Source organism: Astatotilapia calliptera, chromosome 12 (genome assembly GCF_964374335.1).
Source record: "Astatotilapia calliptera chromosome 12, fAstCal68.1, whole genome shotgun sequence".
Taxonomy (NCBI): Eukaryota; Metazoa; Chordata; class Actinopteri; order Cichliformes; family Cichlidae; genus Astatotilapia; species Astatotilapia calliptera.
Window position 1 is genome coordinate 34,059,418 of NC_137433.1, and position 22,134 is coordinate 34,081,551.

Here is a 22,134-nt window from a genome sequence, read left to right on the forward strand (position 1 = left end):
GAATATATACACGCATACACAGACATTAAACTCAATAAATAAACTCTCAGATTTCTTAAAGTATTTTCCAGTCAGGAGGTGATCAAGCTTCTCACTTTTGGTTTCTGCTCCCAACAAGTCAGATGATGGCCAGCTTTGGTCTCGTACACGCAAACTCACGCACAGACACAGACTACCCATCGTCTTTAGAAACAAAACAAAACAAAAAAACCCAAAAAAAAGTAGGAAAGGATTCTTTGCTCTCAAACGCCTTCGTCTCTGCAACCCATCTAGAAACTCCACGTCTGTCCTCAGAGGAACAGAATTAAAGGTGACACAGATATGGCATTTGGAGAGCAGGGCAGCCACAGTTAACGTACCCTACATATTTAATTTAACACATTCAAAATATTCATGTTGATTGTCTTGTTCACAATACAGACTGGTGGTCTATCAGCGGCAAATCTCTTAACAACTCTGGGATAAAGGCTCTGGGCTACCAGCTGTTTCTATGCAGGAAACAAGGAAGAGAAAATATATCTCTATAGATAGAAATCCACCCCATCCCCATCCTCATTTAACCACAATATCCCCCCAATAAATATCTCACTATAAATTTCTATGGTACACGTATTACTTTGTGTGAACTCCGCAGACATGCTCGGGTTGTCTTTGTCCTCTAGCTGTATGGAGGAGGGGGATGCAGGTTGCTACACATGCGGCGATGGGCTGGTTTGGGGCTTTCGACCACACTTGCTTTTACATACATCCGGAAATGAGGAGGAGGGCGGAGTCTCCCTGAGTCTCTGATTAGGGACAGTGATTTAGAAGCAACGCACACTCTTTCTCACACACACTACACCACACACACTTAAATAATCGGTAACACCTCTGAACGAGAAATGGAGGAGCTTTCTGGTCCAGACAAACAGGTCCTTCAGATCAAGAGGCATGTGCAAACACTCACGCGATACTAGTTCCATCGATCGGTAGAGGTGTGGAGACTTTGGTATGTGTGTGTACACCGATGAGCCCAAACATTATGGCCGTAAATATCCTGTTCATCCTTTAAGCACAGTCAAAATGTTTTGGCTCATCAGTGTGTGTTTGCTCTGTGTGTGTGCGCGATTGTGTGTGTGTGTGTTTAATCTTTGCATATTTACACAGTATGAACGTGGCTTGACTCTTTGGGCCTCATCAGCTTGTGCCTGCATTCCCACTCACACAAACACGCACACTCACACACAATCCTCCCCTCCTCGGCATACAACCGGGCGTAGTAGTGCACGTGGGCCAATGTAGGAGTATGGAGGGCTGGTACCAGTGGAGGCTGTCAGATTCTGTTCTCCACCTGGCTGTGGTGGTTGCCTGTGTGTGGCGAGTTCTGCTCATTGAGGAGGAGAAGCGTCGTCTCGTCCGGGCCGTTCTCCGTAGGGGTGGAGTCTGCTCCCAGGTCCGTAATGGTGGTGTTACCGATGGTGGTGGGAGGCGTCTGATCCATACGAATAGTGTTGTGGCTGCTCTCGGGGGACTGCGGCGTGCTGTCCAGGCGAGATGCCATCAGGCCGTTCTGGTACTGAGCTCGTGTGATCTGAAAAAATGAGGGATAATGAGAATAGTTATCATTCTTAATATGTTAGCAAAGACCTGCACAGTTGTATTTCTATCAGTTACTGAGTACTTTTAAAACTGCATGCCAACAGAACTTTTCAGAACTGTATGTCCTGGAAATTTCAATTTTAAAGACCAAAGGTGTGCCTGCATTTTAAACAGAATTTCTGTCTGACTTTACGAGAAATTGGATAACGTCACTGTGATGTCTAACTGGATCAATGTAAGGATAGTGCACGTAACTGTGTGATTTGTGCAGGAAACTCTGTACTTCTTTACTGACAAAGAGGCTAAAGTGAATCATTCCCTTTGTTTGCTGCGTGTGATGAAAAGTTTTTTCCTGACGCTGCAAGGAAATGTATGTTTCTGGTCAGTCCATCTGTTAGACTTTTTCCCTATCACTATATTGATTGTGGGACATCACCACAGCACTGCCATCGTTCACCACACTTGCTGGAGTCTTCTGCAAAGAAAGCTGCACTCTCAAATCCATCTGTATCAACTGGGAATCTCTGAACTCCATTGAAATGCTGGTAAAGACCCACACAATCAGGCATTTGTGTCGGTTGCACCAGGTAATCAGAACTGAGAGGAGCATGAGAAGTAAAAGTAGTAAAAAACGACACCAAAGACACCATTCCAGCAGCTGTGATGTCACTTCTTGCATGCACATCTGTTTGTGAAGGCAATAATGGCGAGTGTAAATCAAGTGCAATGCTTCGCTGATAGGTCAAAGCCTTATTTTTATTTTAAATGCCACCTGATATAAAAATCAGAACTATTTTTAGCACTTGTTCCCAGAGCTCCTATACTTTTGAGAACTTCATAGACCCATGTCTACATATTGTAGCTGTTTACCGTCACCAGTGTCACAAATCTCCAGAAAAACTGGTAACATAAGCTCATTTCATTCACTGTATTGGTGTAGGTCCTTTAGCTTGGTCTGTTCTGCAGAGAAGAAAATATTTATGATATATTTCTTTGCAGTGATGCGAAACCAACCGTTAAAAGTGTCCACTGCGGTTACAGTCTTTGCTTCTAATATATGATTTTGATGCATTTCTTCCTCTTCAACCCCTTTGAAAATGGGCGTGGGTCACAATCAGCCAGGGTTTCAGGTGAGCTCATTGTGAAAACTGGCCCCACCCCATCACGTGATTTCCTGAGGTCAGATGGTCCAGGATGTGAGTGGGCGTTAAGGTGTCTGGGAAGGGATCTCAAAACTGGATGATAGATGGCAGACAGTTGGTGTCGTAAACCCCCGCCTCTGTTCAAAGATGGTCGCTCACAGTGGATATAAATGGCTTCTTTCACTCCTCTTTCAAACCATCTGTCTTCTCTGTCCAAAATATGAACACTGGCATCCTCGAAAGAGTGACCTTTGTCCTTTAGATGCAGATGGACTGCCGAGTCTTGTCCCGTGGAGGTGGCTCTTCTATGTTGTGCCATACGTTTATGAAGTGGCTGTTTGGTCTCTCCAATGTAGAGGTCTGGGCATTCCTCACTGCACTGTACAGCATACACCACATTGTTAAGTTTGTGTTTAAGAGATTTGGGACTCTCCACCATTTGACCCTAGAACTGAAGAAGCTTCTCGGATGAGAGGTGAAACGTCTTCAAGCAACTCAAAGAAGTCCACACGCTTTTCTTTCCAAGCTCCTTAGATTACGATGACCCGGATGACTGAGAACCTTCACAGAGATAAATATTCATAGCACCATCATGTTCTGAAGCTACTGCATTGGTTGAATGACCACTATTTAGATAGCCAAAGATAGTAACCAACACAGGACCATAAATCCTGCATGAACTTTGGAAAGGCTTGTTCAAACCCACTCCACCCACTCCCCATGAACTGGTTAAAAAGTTAAAAATGGAATTCTAAAACATAATTTAGACTCTGGTCCTTATGGCGGAAAGACTTCCCCTAAAGGTTTCTAGTCCCTGGAGAAAGATTATGTGGTGACAAAAGGCCTTGATTGTTAATTTGGAGGTAAGAAAAAAAAACAAAAAACAACCTTGGCAAACTGTAGGTCAGTGAGGGCTCGGACGTAGAAGTCTGGTATGTACTGCTGCATGGGGATGCTGTTGTTGAGCTGACTGTTGCTGCCGCTGACCGAAAGTGACTCCATCCGGTCGGCTCCGCTCATCGAGGCTGTTCGGTTCAAGCCGCTGATATGGGATGGTGAACGAAACTCTGCAAACACCCACACACATGCAGGAAAGGTTAATAGCACCAGGTCCTGTTACGCATTTAAAGACAGGGTTGTGTGATAAACACCTATCGGGCCAACCATGCCGTTGGTTGGGCTTGATGTTACTGTTTCAAAGCCTTTGATGGTGGAGACCTCAGAGGCACAAGATGCAGTGTAGCTTCAAATGCAGGTTAATATAAAGAATAATTAACGAGTGAGAGTGATTACTGACACACAATGTGTAATGGATGCACAGCAATAGCAGCAGTAACACCTAAACAGAAATAAAGTTAAACCTATGAAAGTAAAGGAGAAAAAAGGTAGTTAATATTTAGGTATTTAATCCACTCTAAGCACCGAAGCAAAGACGTGCATCCTGCTGTGGTCAAAGCCAACAACATCTAAAAGTTTTCCAAGAGCACCATCAAACTTATTAAGGACTTATTAAGAGAGCTGAAAGCAATATTTGACGCTGTAATCTGTTAAACATAAGTGTGAGTCAATGTTTAAATATGTGTCACATTTTCAAGTGATAACTCACAACAAACTGCTGAAAACCTCAAATTTTACTGTTCACTGGTTAGTCAACAATTGTAAAACTTTCCAGGTGGAAATTCCCTGGACAAAACTTTCCTACATTCAATTTTTGATAGAAGAAAGGTTTCTGTGTTTAGAATAATTAATATTTCTGTGTGACATATTAAAAAAAATGACTGGACTTCTTTAATTTTGTTGAAGACAGTTCATCCAAGAAGCTTCTTCAGTTCTAAGAGCAACTGGTTGAGAGTCACAGAAATTTAAGTCCTATTGAAAAATGTAAAAGATTTGACTTAGAATGAAATAAAACTGAGAAAAACATAAAATACTCCCAGTCAGAGCTAATCAATAATAAACTAATGGATTAAATGACACATTATTTCAACTCAAGAGCATATGACGTATAGAGTTACATACAATAACCTCCACGGAACTCTATAAAGTGACACATAATAACAATCATAATGTAACCAGTACAGCTTAGCCATTAGTTCAGCTCATTTTAGCTCTAGATGGCCATAACATGCAGCATGCACCTCCCACTTCCCTCAGACTTGTTATGTTCACCCTCTGCTCATTCATAGTGTAATCACAATGATGACATTCACGGACGTCATCCAGCTGATGATACTCCTGGATGTGTCACACACGCGCTTCACACGCAAGCTCATTACCAGATGTGTGTTATTACCAGTTGGCGTGAGTCTTCCAGTAGGGGGCCTCAGTGAGTCATAGGAAACGGTTTTACCTAGACATGTCAAGTGTGTTAGCTTTCAAGAAATTGAGCTCTAAAGTTAATCCTGGTTGTCTATGGCTACTTTTTAAGTTAGTGGTTAGATGTCACTTCATCAGGAAACAATAATTGTCTAAAATAATCATTTTAAGATCCAGTAGGGAACCTTTCTTTAGTTGTATCCTGTCAACTTATTATGCAGCCACAACTGAAAACGACACTCAACCACTCACAAGTTAGCACCCTATTTAATTTCAAATCTTTCTTTACATATAAAAGTACCTTATAAAAAAAAAAGACATTATCCCATTGATCTGTGAGAATTATGAATTCTCAACTTGCATCATCTTAGTTCTGTGAAACTGTCATGTAACAATGAAGGAGTGGATCTGATTATCTCAAGGGAGAGGAATGATAAAGCATATCCGGCTTTATTGTCTAATTTTTCCTAAATACATCATGATGGTTTTTTTCTTAATGTATAAAATTACATTTGAAAATGAAACAGGAAGCTCATAAGGAAAGTGTTTAATGAGGTCATAAGTTTCTCCCCCATACATATGCTCTCTGCTAGCTAAAAACGCAAGTGCTAAAGATAGCGATACCCCGGCCCTCCCTGGAAAGACACAATTGAAAGCCTAAATGGGAAAAGTATGAACCAATCATGCTGTTTGCCTAGCACATACATAGTTTTACAACCATTTCAGAGGTGTGGGGACAGTGAAAGCTCTCTACTCATTATTACTCATTTAATGACATAAGTAAGTGTCATTTTTAACCTTTTTCTTGACTTACTGTGTTCAAAATGTGCTCAGTGGTAGGATGAACAGAGCCACTCTTTAGTCTGGATTGAGTTATTAATGATGCTTTGATGTTATAAAACTGTGCCCACGTGTACTAAAAACATAAAAGTTTTAAACCTTATTGTGAGATCTGGGCCCGTATCCCTAAAGATTCTGAGAATCATCTCAGAGAGCTCCTAACTTAACCTAAAAATTCCTTGCCAGGAGTTTTAGCTTAGAAGTGATTCCAGAACATTTTCAGTGAACTCTGAGCAAGGAATGGATGGAAAATCCTATCTTAGTGAGGAGGTGTGGTTGACCCCGTTGCTAGGTATGAGTCATCATTTCAAAAGCCGTGATTGGTTGATCCTACAAGTTTGATGGAAATGAGCTTTTGGTGATAATGAGCAAAGGATGTACCCTCAAATCAATAAACATATTATATACTCTAATCTTATGCTGACTGTAATTGTAAATAATATTTCACATTCAAGAAAATATCTGGAAAATGAATAGTAAGCTGTAGGGGTTATAGCCATTAGAATCTAAAATATGTGAAAACTTAAACTCATTACACCCTGTTCAAATAATGATTCGTGTCTTATTTGCTCATATAAATATCCTAGCTGGCATATTTTGTACTTTCACTCCCATATGGACCCCGTTGAAAACAAGATGGCCTATCTCAAGGGGCTGTCCTTAATGAAGTAGAAATCACAACGTTACAAGTCCAGTGTGGTCTTAACGAGGGTAACATGGCTCAGCTTTTAGCAATGTCTGTGATTGCAGACTCAAGTCATCACTGCTGCATTGTTGCATTTTCCCGGTTGCCAAATACCTCGGGGTTGTGATTACTTTCGTCTCCGGTGTAATAGCGTTGTGGCGTCGAGTTGGTGAAGTAATTGCATCTCTAAGGAGATCCACCACAAACATGATTCCTGCACGATCCAATCTGTAGCATCTCAATAATTCCCTGTCATCCAGTGTTTGCAGGACATCACTCCTGCCTCTTCTGTTGGCCATTTTGTGCAGCTGCTTAGGGGAACTCCTAAGCCACTAAAAGTCCTCTTCCCTGCTCTTAGCAGATCTTGCCTTAGGAGCCCTTTTAAGCGCTAGGAATCTTGAGGAATAGCTTTTATATTAACTGGGATTGTCGTGTCACTTTTAGGGGAAATTCTAAGAAAACGTCATGACTCTGAGAATTTTCTTAGAATTTGGCCGCTAGGAGCCACTTTTTGCACAAAGATTCTTTAGGGATACGGGCCCTGGTCACTGTGTCAAACCCCCCAAAAAGTCTCCTACTGGATCTTTGAGAACAAAACTCTGAAAATTTTAAAAGAACTACCCTCTACCTGTGAAGTAGTGCTCGCACAGTGAATCGGTGCTTTTAACAGTAAGGCAGACAAGTGATTGGACCAAATTCTAAATAACAATCACCATACACCCATTTTAATTTTTTTTTCTTACTGTGCTTTAAAAACACTACAGTCTATTACAGCTATTAATATTCTTTAGTCGATTTGAAACGAGTGTTTTCGTGACATCGTCAGGTCAAGGACAACAAAAAGAGCTGAATTAAAAGGCTCACATGCTGCTTCTTAATAGCTCCACATTCTCCATTGAAAACAGTACATCCAGATGAAGAGAATCGATCTTTTGGGAGCTCGTTGTGTTTTTCTTTTTTAAATTGCATTAGCAGTTATACTTAAAAACTCATGCGATGCCAACAGAAGACAACCCCATCTGAAGCTATCAGGAGCAGTGTGCAAAGAGCAGACAGCTTAACCCCCGAGGGGATTCATGTCCCTTCTGTGCATCTCATGATGTTGTCCCGTCCTTCTGAGTTTTATTTTAGATATGCCACGTGATCGTGTTATTCCCCCCGCATTCCCTCCCAGTTTAAGATGCGTGCTGACATTCTGGTTGATAAACTCTTTGATCAACTTTCATTATTTCAAAAATTTCGACAGACGCCAGTTTCACACTTGCATCGCCTCGGTGCTACTATGAATCAACGAATGTGCAAAATTAGCTTACTGTACAGACCAAAATCATTCTTTTTCTCTAACCACCAAGTCACAATATTCCACATCTCCATCATCCGTCTTCAAGTCTCTCCAATCTAGTTTAAAACACTCTAAACATACTTTACATGGATAACAGCCTAAAGCAAACTATCCAAAAACGTTTTTGAAAACACCCTTAAAGACACTTTTGAGACTAATAAAAGGCAATTTGGGATTATTTTACACTTCATATAATTGAAATAACTGATGCTGCTTTTTGAAAGCAGAGCCTATTCAAATATTTAGGGGTTAAAAACGAGCTATGGCTAATATTTGGTGTAGAGGTTGTCAAAAGGTAAGTTATTGCCATTTTGGTTACACATGTGACTGTGACTAAACAAAGCTATGAGTACTAAAAAAAATCATTTTTTTCTTTTAAATGAATGCATAACACTCTAGAAATACTGGCAGTCGCTCGTGCTGTCCCTTAGCCTCCGAGCAGATTCACCTATGATAATATATGTGAAAATCCAAGATGACTTCCTCGGTTAATGCATTCCCAAGATTACCAGAAAACCTGACTTTTGACTGGGGCATCGAGTTCACTGGGTTTCAATCAATTTAAAAATCCTACTTTGCCTCATTCTCGAGTTCACAAAGTGGGCTGTGGTAACAACACAAACCAACACCGTTCAGGCTGAGAGAGAAAAAAATAAAAAGATTTAACGGATTTTTACAAATAAGTTAATTTAAACAGAGATTAAGTTGTTTATAATGAAGTAAATTTAACTTAATGCTGGCCTACATTAAGAAAACACTGATTTATCATCTTCTTCTTTCCTCCTGCTCATTTACTGCCCAAAATTGTAACTAGAGATGGCACGATACCACTTTTTTATGTCCGATACCGATACCGATATCATAAATTTGGATATCTGCCGATACCGATATGAATCCGATATAGTGTTTTTTAATCAACAAAACTGTTTTTTAAAATATCTTGCTGCATTTTGCAAGTCTGCAAGTTCATACTCAAGTTTAAAACAACAACTACACTAAAGCTATTCTGTTATACCTGTATACAAAAAAAATATTTCATAGTTCAGCAATACTGATCAATCTAATAAACTTAGACCTACACCATCCTCCCTATTCTGGTATTTTAAAGAGTACTTAGCGTAAATATTAAGCAACCTAACTAATAGGGTTCCAACTCCCAGCAACAACAAAAATAAATAAATAAAAAATAGGGAACCACCCCTCACGCTCCACCTCATGATGCTTAATCAACGTAATCAACCTTAATTTGATGCAGTGTGAAAAAAAATGCACAGAAATCAATTATTTTTCAAGAAATATTAAATAGATTCAACATCTTTCTTCAACAAAATTGCAGACTGCACAGATGGTACCTTCCCAAAGGAAAATGTACTATAGCTTACTAGGGTATATATATTAGACTTAATAGTCACTATATACAGTAATTGACTTCTATTCATTTTACATCAAATTAAAACTTTGGGTGTCAGATAATTATTTATTAAAAGCTAGACATTTTAAATGAGAATAAGAAAGAAAAGTATGTCTTTGTGCCCCCTTTTCCCAGTTAATGCCCTATCGGCCCCCCTGGCTAAACTTTGCTAGATCCGCCCCTGCACAGTTACCAGCCGTCAGCTACGTAGAAAAAGATCCTCGAGTAGAAAGTAATATTAAATAAATTGTAACAACAGCTGATCAAGCTTAAACGTGCTGCTGTTGTTCAGCCGCTGGTTTGCTCTTTCTGGCGCAAAGTGGACCAAAAACAAACAAAAGAGACTCACAACAGAAAAGCCGATCAGCTGATCATTTAAGCAGTTTCACGATTGAAGTAGCAGCCGGAGAGCGAGAGGCAGTCGCTCGTTAAGCTTAACGTGGGAATGCTTTAAAAACATTCAGAGATGGACTTACACACTTGCTTTACTTCTCTCGGGATAACTTTGTCGGAGATGAAATGCCAGGTTGCTAGCGAAGCTCCAAATGCTATCCAGACCACCGACAGGTCCCGCATGCCACAGCTGCTCTATCACGTGATGCATACTGCTCCGACGTTCTGAGGCGAGTTACGGCGTGTTGCAAGTTTTGTGAGGTGCTTTCGTGATATTTAATGGATCGGATTACATTTTTTATTTTTCTCCGATATCCGATCCAGTAATTTAGGTCAGTATCGGACCGATACCGATACGTAATATCGGATCGGTCCATCTCTAATTGTAACAATAAAATACAGATGTAGTTTGATCTGAGGTTGCTTTGGTTGATCAAAGAGTTTCTTTGCCAAAAAGTAGCTGTTAACCTCTAAATCTTTGCTCTCCTTAAAGGGCAAATCCGCCTTGAATCACACAGAGAAGAAAGCTAACGCTGTACTTCTGATCTGTGGGCTGAAACCTCAACGTGCTGCACCTTTGGGCAATCAAATGGTGATGTGAGGACAGGTGAGGACTGAGCAAAAATTACAGGACTGTATATTAAAGTCTTATCTGTGATCTATTATTTAAACCCACAAAGAGCACTGCCATGAGAATTTCTCTTCTCTTAGTGATCCGGCATCAATTCGCCCAACATGTACAACAGAGTCAAAGCTAGTGCCCCCCTCTACTCAAGCTCTACCCATCCACCCAGTACCCATGTGTCCTTTGTGTTAAAGGACCCAGACATGCCGGCGTTTACCTGGCAACCGAGAGAACAGAGAAAACCTCTTAAAGGAGAGGCGACGAGGACGATGTGCAGCCACTGGGAGAGGAGAGAAGGAAGGAAAGAAGGATAGAGGAGGTAATATTGATGAGGAGAGACAGAGGGGGCAGAGGAATGAAGGCGAGGGAGGGACAGTCAGTGAGAGACAGATCTGCTTCCAGTCTGGACAAGGACATGCAAAACCGGGAGAAACTCTGCTCCACTGAAAGAATCACCACACGTCGGGTTACACCGTTTGAAGGTGAAGTGAAATTTTCAGGTTCTCGTTACTCAGCTTCTTCTGAAAGTCTGATTGATCAGAAATTTGATGAAATGAGTGACAGAAGATGACAAAGGAAAATAAGAAAATACAAGTATTTCACATGTTTCACCATCTGAGGCAATCGAGAGAGTAAACCACTTATTCTGAATATGGAACTGAAAGGAAATACAGAAGAGAAATCAGATTATTTATGTCAGATTAGATGCTGATTCATTGTGATTTAAATTGTGATTTAATGTGGCAATGTTAGACACACGGAAACTCAATCACTGCTCTGGGGTTTTCACAGCCTACACTATGTGGATGCAAGTATTGGGCCATGCTTCTGAGTATTTCACTCTCAGCTGTAAGTGGTATTACCAAAATAGAAGATAAAGGAACCACAGCAAATCAGCCACAAAGTGGCAGACCACATGACACTGCGGCGCAGCATTAGTGTGTACGTGCTACTGGTCTGCTGACTCAATAACCACACAGTTCCCATCTTTCTCTGGTATTAACATCAGCACAAAAGCTGTACAGTCAGTCAGTGGCTGAGCACTTCCTATAGGTGTAATGTTTAGGTAGCCTTTAGCTTTTGTCCATACAGTCTCCGTGCAATGGCGAGCAGACAGAATTGGAGCTTAACTTTTATTCACATGCCAATTTGAGCACCAAAAAGCTTTTATCTATTAGAATCAGTTAGGGTACGGTCAACTTGAAAATCTTATGTCAGATCATCAGATCAGAACTAATGAATACAACATTTGAAAACAGTGTTTATTTTATAGAGCTTCTTAATAATACTAAGTACTAAATAATAAAACATTGTAAATCTAACCCGGCATTAATTTGGTGCTCACATTTGACACTTTTCAGTAATCAATAGCTGTCAATACTTTTGAGCGTCATGATAAATATACTCAAATTCAAAACATGACGAAAAATAATCAAGGCTATGGTTTTTGCAGGATACAGGGAGGAGGTAGAGCTTTGAAGGGGTGTTCTGGTCCAATATTTTCATAATGCCAGTGTGTGTTCATGTGTGTGCATATGATGATTTTAGAAAGCTGACTGATTCTCTCTCACAACTTTTTATTGTTGGGAATGAAAACAAAAGACTTTCAGTTCTTCATTTTTTAAATCATAGTAACACAGTACTAACACAGTGTTATCTCTTCATCTGGGTCCCAATATATTAACAGAGTTATGGGGGAAAAAAAGTATAACATTAAATGATAATTCATTTAATATCAGAATGAATTTATTTCTTTAGTCCTTAAAGCATATTACCAGCTAATTTCTTTTATCTAAGTTTTATAAATGTACATTTTTTGTTATATTGCTTTTCTGCTAAACACATTGAAAAAGCTCAGTTTGAACCCGTTCAGCCTCGCAGTATTTTAGATTGAGTGTATTTTTCCTGGATTATGTAAAAAGGGTTCTGGTAAGTTGTCTAGAGAGATTTTTGATGCAACGTCCCACATCTGTCAGATCAAGCTGCTATCAGGCTGATATCTTGTCTGACCCCAGCATCGAAGGTAAGCACACCGAGATTTTCCCCGCAGATACTGAACAGATGTGCTGCAAAGACTGATGCGGCTCGATTGAACAGCAGAGATATAAGCTGGCAACTGAATACAAGCAGAAATAGACACTGTGTATAAAACTGGCAGAGAAAGGAAGGAAGTTTTGTCATGGTCCGCGGCCCGGTGTCCAAGGAGCTTATGGGATGCCCACGGGTGTGGCTGTCGACTCTACACCTGCATCCCATTCCAGGAAGTCATCAGGTGGACTATTTAACCCCGCTCAGCCAGCTGCTTCACGTCAGTCCGTTAGTCACCTTTCAGCGGTAACTTGGTGCCCAGGTGATGGTGGTTGTGAAACTCTGATTGCTCTGAACAACGCTAATCCTTTCATTGTGTGCTCAGGTAACCGTTCGGCATGTTTTGAGCCTCCTCCTGCCCGCCTGGAGTTCGGATCACCACCGGTCATCATCTCCTCTGTTTCCCTGCAGCTCTCCCACGGACCCTCACCCCTCCCTCCGGTTCCCACGGCCCAGCCCTGATCGTAAGATTAATAACTCTACCCTGTGTATGCTGTTATTCCCCTGCTCCCCAGTCACCCTCTTCGTTCTGTTGCAGGCTCTCATGGTCCTGATTACGGCGTTCCCGAGTTGCTTATCTCCCGGCCCCTTTGTTTCCCATTTACTCGGCGTGTTTTCCTTTAACCCTTCTGGGACACGCTTAGTTAGAAATAAAGTTTATTTTGCGTGCACCTTGGCGTATTGTCTCTGCTGAACTACGGTTCTTGACAAGTTTTGAATGAACTGAAAGCATGACTTTATGAGACACTGTATGATAGAAGGGAGAGAGTTCAAAAGTCATCAACAACATCAGGAGGGGCTATGCGCTTACCTGCTGCTCTCTGGCAGGTAGCTCAATGCCCTCCTGGGTTTTAAATGCACCTTAGAACACACATGCATCAACACTACATATGAGCGGGCGGAAGGAGGTTTGGAGTCTTCACACACCCCCGTTCTCTGCGGCCTGTCGGAGCAGGGGGGCTAGGAGGAGGAGATGGCCGCCCGATCGGGGTCTGGAAAGTGGGGCCTCCCCGCTGCTGCCGAGCCAGGGCAGTCTGCTTCTCTCCACCCCAGGGAAAAGGGTAACACTACCTGGGTCTGGGGCTCTCCTCAGCTCTTTCTGGGACAGTGGCGCGGCTGCCCCTCTGTTGGTCTTCCTTGGTCTCTTGTGTTCTGGGGGCCTCTGGATGTCTGGAGTCTTGATCTCCTCCATATCTGCTTCATGCCCCGGAGGACGGGGCTGTGGCGCGCTCATGCTCACAGGTGTACACACGGATGCTCACACACACACACACACACACACACACACACAAACTACACCCTTTTTGGCTCCTACCTCACAGCACACTGTGCGCTGTCGATCTTACGTGCTGCACAATAATGTTTAATATTTAGTATTTACTGTTATATTCCCATAGATCATCGTGATGTTGTTTATTGTATTGCTCTCTTTTTCTCCTGCTTGTTTTCTCTTTTTTCTTTCTCAACAGGTGATCCAGGTGATCGATATATGTATTTTTTGTCTGCTTATTTTGTTGGTTTTTGTTTTTTGCCCTTTATCCCCGTCCCTCTTCCCTGCTGTTTTTCTTTCCCTTTCTTTTCCCCAGTCAAGTCGGTCCCATATTTAACAAGTGAAAATAAAATAAAATAAACAATAAAAGGTGAATCAAATAGACCATTACAGCAAGGCTGGGATGGTCCATTTGGTAAAGTAAATCCGTGGGGCATCTTTCTTCGCCTTTAGACAATAATTCTGATGGCAAAATAGCCAAACGTGACAGGAAAAAAAAAAAAAGTCATCAACAAAGCTGTTTCACAATCACTGTTGCAGTCATTTCTCCTTTCAGATACATGTGATATCCCATGGCCTCCGTGAACCCAGAACATTATTTTTTTTAATGCTGAATACGTGCAGAAACACATGGTACAATGAAGACATAGTTCTTGTTAAAGGGATGTGAGAAACGTGAGCGTGCATTACATGTTTGTAACGCTTAAGCTACATGAAGTACGTGACCTATGGTTACTTCTAATTTACCAGCAGTTCACGTATGACAAACAGCGAGTTTTCAGATTTGTTTTTCAAATATGAAACATGTAATAAGTTACTATGAGGTGCACCAAGTGTTTATGAACAAATTATGTGAATCCGATGAAAATGTCTCAAGCACAAAACGTTTGTGACTGTGTGCATGAAAAAAAGCAGTAATAGAAACTCGCACACGTACAGTTTCCTGTTGTGACACATGATGGTTGACAAGCTGCTTTGCACGTTCCCTCCTGCCAGCCAACAATTTTAATAACATTAATTTTTTTTGAATAATAAACAATTTAAACTGTGTTCATGCATCCAGATCAGTTTCACTGGACTTCGGCACAGATTCCAGAGGCACCAAATGTCAATAGAATATTGTTATTGGCCAATATTCACCATATTTATTGATATATCAGTCGGTATCTGCAAATGAGAGAGCCCATCATATTTATCTGTTACTGAATCAGTTGTGCTTGTTTATGTTTAAGTATTGTGCGGTAAAGAGCTTAAAGTCACGTGGGAATAACATTCAACACTGGTCAAGGTGTGATGTTTAAACACTGGTATCAGCACACATTGGTGCATCCCTTAGACTGCTGTCTAACGTATGGGACCTGCAGGTGATTCACTGGTTGAGATCATTTTCATACTCAAAACATTCAGTGACCTCTAGTGTCCTGATGTTGGTGGTGCTATGATTCTGGAAGACACCACTCCCATCAAGCTAAAAATGTTTCAATGTAAGTTAAAGGTCAGTGATTTGCAGTAACACAAAACACGGTACCAAAAAGCTCTCCTCGCTCTAGTTTCACGGGTTTATTTTTTTCCTTTAATTTGCCACCAGACTGTATTTTACGAGCCCTTTGAAGTTGCCAACTGTAATGTTTTAAACTGTGCACCAGGTGGAGCTGGAAGACTTCTAATTCCTCTCCAAGGTGGGAATAAAGTGCAGGAATCTGACTGGTGATATGTATGTTTTGTTTTTTGTTTTTTTTAAAAACAAGACTGAATTTCAGGAACCTGGGGGACGGGCCAAAGAAGAGTGCTGTGTACTTTTGTGTACTTTTAGATGCTTTTTCTTTTTTGTCCCTGTAAATGTTTACACTTTGCTCTGTAGTGGTTCCTTCTTGCTATTTAACTAATACTAATACTACTAACTAATAGAACTTTACGTAGTCAGCTGTTAAATGTATTTAATTTGCTTATCATATACTACATATGATAAGCAACATGCTGTGTCGCACTAAAAAGAAATCCTGGGCCACATAATAATGTTGCAAAGCTGTCCGTCTGTACCAGCTGAGATATTGGTGTAATGCTCTTTGTGTGTGTGTGAAATACAGTAATGTGTTCTGGACTCACCCAGTGTGGGAGCACTGAGTGCCATGATACCATAGTATGAGAAAGGTCCGGTCTCAAACTTCATGTTCTCATTTCCAGCCTCCACCTCCACTCGACCCTGCAAAATCAAGACAGACGTTTATGTTTTTTAACAGTTAAGGCTGCAACTGTTCATGTGGATTTACTCTGAAAACTCATCCTCAAGCCTTGTGCTGAGCCACATGCAATATTTCAGAACCAATGAAAAATTAAGGCAGACATAATAGATGATTTAAAATATCTATTTCTATTTAAATGACCGCAGCATTTCGGAACATTTATGTTCTTAGATTCCAGCTATCCATTTAATCTGAAGCTAATGTTTCTATGCCAAAATAATACAAAAGACCTTACTCATTTTGACATAAATGCAGCGAAACATAACGTGGCTCTAAAATTGCCTCATGACTTGAGGCATGTAAATGTTCTGTAGTGAATCCTTTGGGGCTGTGCGTATTAGACAAGGTCATATCCTCACGACAGAACTAAACTTTCAGCAAACTGATTAAACATATGTGTGAAAGAGAAGGAGAGAGAGTTTTTATTTAAAAGGCATTTATTTATTTCCTATTATTCCTGTTCTCGCTAATCACAGGCTAACAAGTCACTGTTATCGTATTTTCACTGCATATAGTACTGTGTATGACTGCGTATGTGACAAATAAAATTTGAATTTGAAGTCCCTGCATATGCTGTAGTGTCCTTGGGTAAGACGCTAACCCCAGTGTCGGTTATATAACAACACAGCAGTGGTGTGTAGGGCTGCTCGATTATGGCAAAAATGATAATCACGATTATTTTCACTGAAATTGAGATCACGATTATTTGACGATATTTATTTAACCCTTTAAGACCTACTATAGAACCAAGTCCACCAGAGCTTATATTATTTTTTTACATGCTGTAGTGCCATTTGTGGGAGCATTTCAAGTTGCTATACATCAATACAACTGTTATAGCCCATATTTTAATAATATGTATGCATTAAGTCCATAGTAATTACATAAATTGCAAAAAAGTGCAATAAACTACAAAAAAAATTGAAAATCGCTTTTGTTTTGTTTACATATATTTCTACTTGGAGAAATTTAAGAGGCTTATCCCTCAAAACTTTAAATACAATAAAGTTGCAAAAAATAGTTTCCCACCACAGGAAATTTATTTTGAGTGTCTTCATAGTTTTATTTTGGAGATACAGCAATTTTTATATACACTGCAGGAAAACAAAAAACAATCCTATGATGCAAATTTGCAAAGAAAACAGCAGGTGCATCATTTCACTGTGGGAAGTGTTACGAACAGCTGATAGGAACGGCAAAGCGTGTTTCTGGAATATTATGTTTTTGTTCCTGCAAGCGCTTTTTATGCAATTTTTGCAAAGCTATATGTGGAACGAAACCGTGACCGAGGACAAGCTGATGGCATCAGATGTAAGTACAACTCCTCCGGTTTCATATGCAAAACAAATTATTGCGCTAGCTTACACGGTTCAGGTTCTACAGGGATTTAAAAATAGTTACGCAAAACGGAGCGTGCTGCTCTGACCGGCTTTAAAGGGTTAACAATGACTTTAAAAAATAATATAAAATAGTGTGCAACACCACTGAAGTTTTTTTTTTTTAAACTCTCTTTTCAACCAACGGCAGTCACTCTCCAAATAACTTCTGCTTAGCTTTCCGAGCTTCCCTCGGGCCCTCTTAATCAGCGGTCTCCAACCTTTTTTGCGCCACGGACCGGTTTATGCCCGACAATATTTTCACGGACCGGCCTTTAAGGTGTCGCGGATAAATGAGGGAGGGGCTAATAATCGGCTCAGTCATTTTTAATGATCGTTGAAAGCCCAGATCGTAATCGTGATTAAAATTCGATTAATTGAGCAGCCCTAGTGGTGTGTGTGTGTGTGTGTGTGTGTGTGTGTGTGTGTGTGTGTGTGTGTGTGTGTGTGTGGCGCACCTTAAAAATAAAAAATTTACTTTGATTTTGTCCATCAAGTATTTCAAAGCCTTATCCAGTTTGCCATCATGTATGACAATAAAAAGGACGAATTCCTGATATTTAAAAACAGACTCACTGGCTATGTTTGGTCATTTTGATTAAAAATATTACTGGAGATACTGATTTACTTTCTGTTAAATCAGTCAATCCTTTCCCCTAATTAAGTCCTAAAGCACTGGAAGATCATAATTTCTGCTGAGCAGCCCTGACCTTTCTTTTCTTTTCTGTGAAATTATACAAATTGGCCTCTAGAGGGCGGTGCAATAGCAGGTGAAAAAACCGTATAGCAGTTATTAGTGACCATACTCGGGAGATGTTTTGCATCACTTGTGGGAAGAAATAGGTTTACTCTGGGCTTGATCAGACGTCAATAAACACTGTGAAACATGATACACATCTGGCAGTGCTGCTGTCTGCAGAGGGAGGATGTGATGCAATGGAGAGAAAGGGGAGTTAGAGTAGCACAAGTTTCTTTGTAAAGAGATATGGAAGAGAGATTAGGGGCACACAGAGGGAGATGGAGGGATAAGAGGACAGAGGACAGGACAGAAGGGGGTTAAGGAGGCCTCTGTGTTGGAGGCTGTTGGCCCGGATCGTCCTGCTGGAATGTGTGAACTGCAGCAACAACACAGCACAGTTAATCCATGCTGCCATCCCTCCTTCACTCCATCCTCCCACCCCGCTGCAAATGGACTGAGCTGATGAAAACATAACAGGTGGTAAAATAAAAGGACAACAAAAGAAGGAGATGGGCACAGGACAGAGGGTGGGCCGTGCTTACAGCAGTGACAAATACAGCAGGACAATTAGCTTAGGACTTAAATTCTAACATCTGAATGAGCTTGCTGTTAAGTGTTGATTAAACCTAATTTGGAATTTTTGTGCAGATTTTAAAGCTTCCAAACACAGCAGCCATAAAATATTTTATGTCTTTGGCTAATATTTCAGTTTAATGTTGAAATGACATTAATAAAGTGTCAACTTTACCAAAAACAGAAGGTAAGCACTGCTCTAAAAATGCAGGTTTGCATTCATGTTTCAGGAGTTTATTAAGGATTTATGTGGATAGAAATGCATATCATCAGCATGTAAAACCTGCAGACACAGATTAATAACTCAGCAATCAAAATCATAAAAACTTAACAATCAGAAATGATTGTTTTAACTTAATTATCTGTGGATTTCCCTTTAAGACCTCCTGGTTCACCACGAGCAGCCAACAAACACAATTAATCTGATATAACCATCCATTGTGCTATTTTAGGGCGCGTGCCAATTTAGAAACCTGGCTTTGTTGTTACAAGAGATGAGAGGGAGAGAGAGTGTATCCGTCACTGGAGTTAGCAGGTGGGCGGTTTCGATCGCAAACTCTCTGGTGAATTAAACTTACAACATCGGTCTGAAGCATTTCACAACTGATGTCAAAAGTGATCAGAACAGAAATCTACACCACAGCCTAACACTCTAGAAACAATTAGGACACCAACCACATACAACCTGATTCGTGTATCCATATTTAGTCTTGTTTACCTTTTTGAGGTCTCGCTCTTCCTAAAATACTCTGTTTGCTCTCAAAAAAAAAAAAGACTATTTCATCATTGCTGTGCCAATTCTTTATTTGATCTGCAAATAATTAAATGATTAATCTGGTGATTGAATGGATAAAAATGCTGATTAACATAAACACAGATGAGAGAAAGAGTGAAAGAAAACAGTAACAGTAAGACACACACACACACACACACACACACACACACACACACACGATTTGAGGTTAACTGGGTTAAATTCGTTACATATGGTGCTGATGTGTATTCCTGTGAAACTGTGTGTTATACAGCGAGCTGACGAACTGAGGGTGCAGAGGGGGTAACATCTAAAGGACAATAAACAATGACCAATCATCTGCTGACCTGTCAGGTGATTAATTATTTGACACTTTGTTTGCTTGCTAACTGCAGCACAGGGTGCCTCGAGGTTCCTCTTTATCTGAAACTGCACAGCATTTTTATCCTTTCCCCATCCCAGAGACAATGTGCGACTTTTTAATTGGCAGACGCTTTTCTGAAGTGTAGCTTTTAACCATCACGCCATCATATGTCATACAAAAGTGAACCAATTATCACCCTACTGGGGATAACTGCAAATAGTGCCAGCAGATTAGCAGATTTGAGCACAAAGAGATGACGGTGATAGTTTTCGCACAGCTGAATAAACGTCAAACAGAAAACTGATTAAACAGAAGTGCGAGATGGTCGAGAATTTGCTCCAGTGTCCTGTTATATATTACGGAGCAAGGAGCAGACCGCTGAGTTTATTAAAGTCCACAGACACAGCTGGTGACGCAAATCTGAAGGCTAGACCGTCCCATTTCACAGCTTTGCACTTCCGACCTATTCGCTCATCAAAGGCCCACGTAGACCGCGAAGGACGATTCATGGATGCCAAAGACAAGCAGCAGTTGTAACGGTTATTTGAATCATTATGTTTTATTTGCTTTAAGCTTATTCTATATACTGAATGAGGGTGTTGGTAAAGTTTCATTTAAAGAAAATGTATTTGTATTTGAAGTGGGGGTGTCCTGACAGTGACCTGTCTGAGTGTATTCCAGTGAGAGTTGTGATTAAAAAAAAACCTACAAATTATAGTTTTGCACTAGTGCATCTAACAAATGAAAGATCACGTGTTCGATCCCAGGAGGAGACATGAATCCATTTAGGGCTGCATTAGCAGAGAATTAAATATGCAGCACTACCTGCTGTGGCGACTCCTTGTGAATAAGGGAGAAGTCAAAAGTCAGATCAAATGGCTGTGCAAATGTTAAACATGTTTTGGTGACTGGTATTCAGGTACAGTCACACCTTCAGGCTTGTCCTGGATACTCCCACATGGCTGCATGCTACAGTTTACAAGCCAACATTAACATGTAATGCTATTTGACCTTTTAGATTAAATTTGTATTTCAAGAACATGTTTTGGGTGGATGGGGGCAAAATCAAACTACATTTCCCAAATCAGGACAATCCTTCCTCTCAGTGGGCGAATTTTCATTTTAGCTTTATTTTGAAGGCTACGTTGACTTGGCACGACTCCCTTTGGCAAAATGTCTTGGTCCAAATTTGTCTGGTTAGAATCATTCACACCTGCTCACTGCACCCACAGGCTCCTGCAGAGTAATCGGAGGTCAAATGCCTTAATCAAGGACAACCCGCTACTGAAAGACGAGCAGACATTCGCTGCAAGCCTCCTCTAACTGTTCTCCTTTACTGGCAAAGCAGAAAAGAAAACAAACAACCACCAGGAAGATTCGACATCCCTCGAACAACTCCTCTACCGTTGCCCCACAAGTATACAAGGTTTACAGTAGCGAGACTTCCTTCTATGACTGCTAATGAAATTGTTAAACCTGCTCTGCCACCAGCGTTTTGCCTCTTACAAGTATATCAGAGCTGTGAAAGATGTCAATCATCTCCTGGCATGTTAGTCATGTCTGTGTGTATGTGAATACTGGCAAAGGTCAAATAGTGAGCTTGAAACATATGCATGCTAAAAACCAAACCAAACCAAACAAACAAAAAAGAAACACACATAGAAACATGCTGAAGCTTGACTCCGAGCGACATAAGCCACACACGCTGCTGGACGGTTGGTGTTTAATTTAAATGGAGGTTAACGTGGGAGGGAGGAGAGAAAGAATAGAAACAGAGGGAGGCAGAGGACAAACGCGAGAGGTGTAAAGTCTGCCGGTGCTCTGATCAGACCCGTTTTCCTGGATCTGCACTGACCGACGTTAAGCAAAAACACAGTCATGACATGAAAACATCATGAAAGCAGAGCACTTTCATTAGCCGTCCACCAGTGCTGGTTTATTAGGTATCAAAGTCATTTTTTTCAGATTTGGGATATGAGAAGAAAGTCTTTCTTAAAAGTCTCAGTCAGATCTGCAGTAAAAACTGTCTCAAACCTTAATTACGAAACCCTCTTAAGCTCCTGTATGAGATAAAAGCTCAGACTTTCTGCTCTAGTCTGCCCAAAACAAAGTGAGTGAGAACCATAAGTGACACTAGCCTCGTGGTGATCAAACCACTGAGAATACATTTTAAGAGCAGTAACATTATATTTCCAGAAAAAAAAAAAAATCTTTAAATGTTGTTGTGAGCACTCTGTACTATTAGGAACTATATTCTCTCTGGTGTTTATCTCTTACATATCTTGATACTCACTGGACTTCCATAAATCAAATTCTTTGACACAGGTGAATCAGTCTTATCTGCCCTGTTGCACAAAATGTTTTCTTTCTGACGTGCTTCATTGCTCGAGGACTC

At 40.7% G+C, this 22,134-nt stretch overlaps 1 protein-coding gene across 1 annotated transcript in view; it reads right to left on the bottom strand.

Annotated features, from left to right (window-relative positions):
• Positions 1–327: 327 nt before the first annotated feature.
• The window catches only part of cnnm4b (cyclin and CBS domain divalent metal cation transport mediator 4b), a 50,491-nt gene continuing 28,684 nt past the window's right edge, over positions 328–22,134 (bottom strand). The window contains exons 5-7 of the mRNA XM_026186219.2: positions 15,797–15,893; positions 3,609–3,787; positions 328–1,570 (exon numbers count right to left, since the gene is read on the bottom strand). Of these exons, the coding sequence (XP_026042004.1) occupies positions 1,313–1,570; positions 3,609–3,787; positions 15,797–15,893 (534 nt within the window). The 3' untranslated portion in view covers positions 328–1,312. The remainder of the gene's footprint in view (positions 1,571–3,608; positions 3,788–15,796; positions 15,894–22,134) is intronic.